Source organism: Seriola lalandi, unplaced genomic scaffold (assembly GCF_002814215.2).
Source record: "Seriola lalandi dorsalis isolate HSWRI2012SDOR001 ecotype SW California unplaced genomic scaffold, Sedor1 jcf7180002054681, whole genome shotgun sequence".
Classification (NCBI taxonomy): Eukaryota; Metazoa; Chordata; class Actinopteri; order Carangiformes; family Carangidae; genus Seriola; species Seriola lalandi.
This window is the reverse complement of record NW_019525234.1, coordinates 9,641-13,465: the sequence shown is the minus strand read 5'-3', so window position 1 is coordinate 13,465 and position 3,825 is coordinate 9,641. Positions and strand designations below refer to the sequence as shown.

Sequence of the window (3,825 nt, the reverse complement as noted above, 5' to 3'; positions counted from 1 at the left end):
GTGTGTGTGTGTGTGTGTGTGTGTGTGTGTGTGTGTGTGTGTGTGTGTGCTGTCCATCAAACATCTGGAGACACATACAAAAAACATCTGTCCACAACCTGACAGAGGCGGCCCCTGAATCTGGACACAGCTTCCGTCTGATTGTTATAAACAGATGGAAAATATTGACAAAAATGACAATAAAATATATTTTAAATAAATATAATATATAAGAGAAGCTGAAGCTGCAACAACAGGAAGAACGAAAAGGAAAAACGTCTCCTGCTTCTTTCAGAGGGACGAGCTGGAAACATCTGTGTTTAACTCGCTCTGCAGCCAAATGTATTTCTCTTTTTTTATTTTCTCTATTTGTGTTTTGTGTTTTGTGGCTTGTGATGTTGGTTTTTTGTTTCCTGCTCAGGGAGACGCTGATGTTCACTGACACGTGTTGTCCCCGTCAAATAAACAAATAAACAAACATTATAATCAAGCCTGATTTCTCAGACTCCATTAACAAGTCGTTTGTTCTTCATCAAATCGCCTTAATTGTTTCTGTTTGTGAAGTAATTAATTAACAGACAGAAAAACCTGCGTCAGAACTGTGAGGCTGCAGCTTCATCATCAATACCTAATCAATCATTTATCAATGATCGATGGACGAGGCTGTTAATCTATGTTTTGTGTTTTTATGTATTTTTATTATATATTATTATTATTGTTGGTGTTTTAGTCACAGTAGAAAAGGCATTGATTAACTGATTGATGAGCAGGTGTCAGTTTCAACTAATTAAACAAACTTTTTAATTATATTTTAACTATATAATAAATATATATAATTAGTATTAAACATATTCAGACTGTTGTAAAAGGTGCAGAAGTAAAAAAAGTAGATTAGAGAAACCCTGACATGCAGAGTGGGGGTCACCAGGGGCCCGACCACACACGGTGCCCCGGGGCCCCTCAGGGAGGAGGGTCCGGCCCTGCGCGGACAGAGAGGTCACACTTCACACTTCAAAGTGGGAACTGACTCTAAACTCTTGTTTTCTCCGCCCAGAGACAAGCGCAGCACAAAGGCCCCGGAGCCACGTCCAGCGGGGAGACATTAACATCACAACGGCTTCAAACCGCCTCCGAACCGGCTGCACCCGTTTGATCCGGCGACCCGGACAGGACGGGACACGGCGGGAACATTTCAGAGAGACGTTCAGGCCTGACAGCCGCGAGTATCGAAGTATTATTGATTTTAAATTCCCAGATTTTAAAGAGGTTAATAATCACTGAGATTTACAGGGACAAGTCCGTTTAAATGATGCAGCAATTCACCACAAGTCTCCTTCAAAACCCGCAGAAACATATTTCAAAAATACACACGATCGATTCTGATCAAGAGAAAATGGAAGAAATGATTCATGAAAATGAAATTATAGAGAATTCTGAAGTTACTGTTTAAGACGATTTCAAAATTCAATTTCAATTCAATTGAGAAAATATTAAAACGAGTCTGTATCTATTATTGTTATTATTATTATTATTATTGTTGTTGTTATTATTATTATTATTATTATTATTGTTATAATTGTTATTATTATTCGCCTATTATCATTATTATTATTATTGTTGAAAATGAACATAAAGAGCTAAATGCAGCTTATTTTTAAAGATCTCTTCCATATTTTATATCAGATGTTTTATTATTTATATATAATATTTCAGGTGATCACAATGACTCTCACACACCTGGACAGGTGGCTCTGATATCAGCTGTCTGAGTACACACGTGCAGACATTTGAGTATCACCGCGGCTCCTATCTGACTTATTAAAATGTGAAACAGTCTGTTGAGCTGCAGCAACGGAACAAATGATCCCGCGTTTAAAGAGCAGGCACCGTGTGAAACGGAAATATTACAGATTATTGATTAAACACAGGCCTCAATCAACCGGTTCAATGATGGAAGTTAGGAGACAACGTGTCATCGGGGTCACCTCGGGTCTTACTTGGGTTGGAGGGCGGGACGGAGCTGCGTCGTATCCAGTCGTACGGGTTCCTCCTCTGCGGAGAGCCGGGGGACAGCTGCCCCGCCGACACGTTCAGAGACGCGGGGAGCAGAGCAGGTGGCTGCCCGGGGAACTCCGCGGGGCTGAACCCCAGCGTGGGGCCGGTGGAGCCGGCAGGAGGCCCCCCGGCTGCTGCGGCCGCCGCTGCCGCTGCAGCGGCGGCGGCGGCCGTGTGGCCGTAGTGGTGGGAAGACCAGTCGTCCCGTGTGGGCGGAGGGGGAGGCGGGTAAGCCGGGCTCCAGCCGCCGGGGCCCGGACCGGCCTGCTGAACCGAGTGCGGGTCGTTGTTGATGCCGTGGTGATGGTGATGGTAGCCCGCGAAGTCTGAGTACTGTGGCGGGGCGGGGACCGGGAAGTTCTGCGGGCTGAGGCTGATGCCCGGATGGCGGGTCACCGCGTTCTGGTGCGGGTACATGGCGGGGTCCTTATCCAGCTGCAGGTAACTCACGTACATCTTTCCAGGTGAGGGGACTCCCTCTGCATACTGCGGATCCAGCCTGCCTCTCTCTCTCTCCCCTCTCACCTGCTCTACAGGTAAAGTGAGCTTCTCAGTGTATGCTCTCTCTCTCTACCTGTCCACACCTCCACCTGTCCTCTCTCTCTCTGTCTGTGGTTTCTCCATCAGCTGCACGTTAAAAACTGCTGCAGTCACATGGGGCACTTTTATTGCCCTTATCTCCCTCCTCCCGCCTCTGTGTCTCACTGTCTCTCTCTCTCTCTCTCTCTCTCTCTGTCTCTCTCTCTTCTTCCTCCACTCCACTTCATCATCATCATCATCATCATCATCATCATCATCATCGTCGTCGCATTTTCCCAAACACATCTGAATAAATTCGTCTCTCCCTCTGAATTAAACCACATTAATAAATGTAGATTCCACAGGTCACTACCTGAGCGGGTCCACCCCCCTCCCTCCCCCGTCTGCGGGCTCTTCTCTTCGGCCTGAATTTGCATGACAGTCCGCTGCTGCATTTCAAAGGCTGCCATCAAAGGGAAAGAGACAAACTTACAAATGACAGTAAAGAGAAGAAAAAAAAAAAAGGACTAACATGTCGTCAGTCAGGTTCATTCATTCATTCATTCATTCATTCATTCATTCATTCATTCACTCATTCATTCATTCATTCAGTCATTCAGTTTCTTTTCAGGTCACATCCTTCCTCTGTCAGGATGGAACAACGTGGGAAAATGTTCATATAAATTCAATATAAATGAAATATAAAATAATTCAAGTCAAATCCAAATTAAAATCTCCTTCACATCATGAGTCAGACTGAGATATTGATCCATTTAAACAGAATTATCACAGATCATTCACTGTATTTATTCGAATGGAAGAATTCAGATGAAGAAATGAATAGAGCAAAAATACAGTTACAGTGCAATAATTTAATAATATTTCTGCTCTATTGTTTTTCATTATTATTATTATTATATATTTTAAATTTGATTAGGCTTTTTTTTTTTAGTTTTAGTGTTTTTAAATGTTTTTGTAATTAGTGTCTTCGCCTTATAAAAGCACATTATATCAGACCAACACAACAACTACTACTTCTAATAACAATAATAATAATAATAATAATAATAATAATAATATAGGAGTTTTAATTTATGAGTAAAGAATAGATAAATAACAAAAAGTCATGATGCTGAGAATAAATGAATATTCTGACTTGAATCTGTCGTTTTTAAGGAGAAAGAAAGAAAGAACAACAAAGACGTAAATAAATAAAAATAAAACAGGAGTCACACACACACACACACACACACACACACACACACACACTTA

The 3,825-nt window shown here is 42.2% G+C and overlaps 1 protein-coding gene across 1 annotated transcript in view; it reads right to left on the bottom strand.

Annotated features, from left to right (window-relative positions):
- cdx1b (caudal type homeobox 1 b) overlaps window positions 1–2,734 on the bottom strand; it is a 10,140-nt gene extending 7,406 nt beyond the window's left edge. Inside the window, exon 1 of the mRNA XM_023422364.2 lies at window positions 1,977–2,734. Coding sequence (XP_023278132.1) covers window positions 1,977–2,490 — 514 coding nt within the window. The 5' untranslated portion in view covers window positions 2,491–2,734. The remainder of the gene's footprint in view (window positions 1–1,976) is intronic.
- Window positions 2,735–3,825: the final 1,091 nt, after the last annotated feature.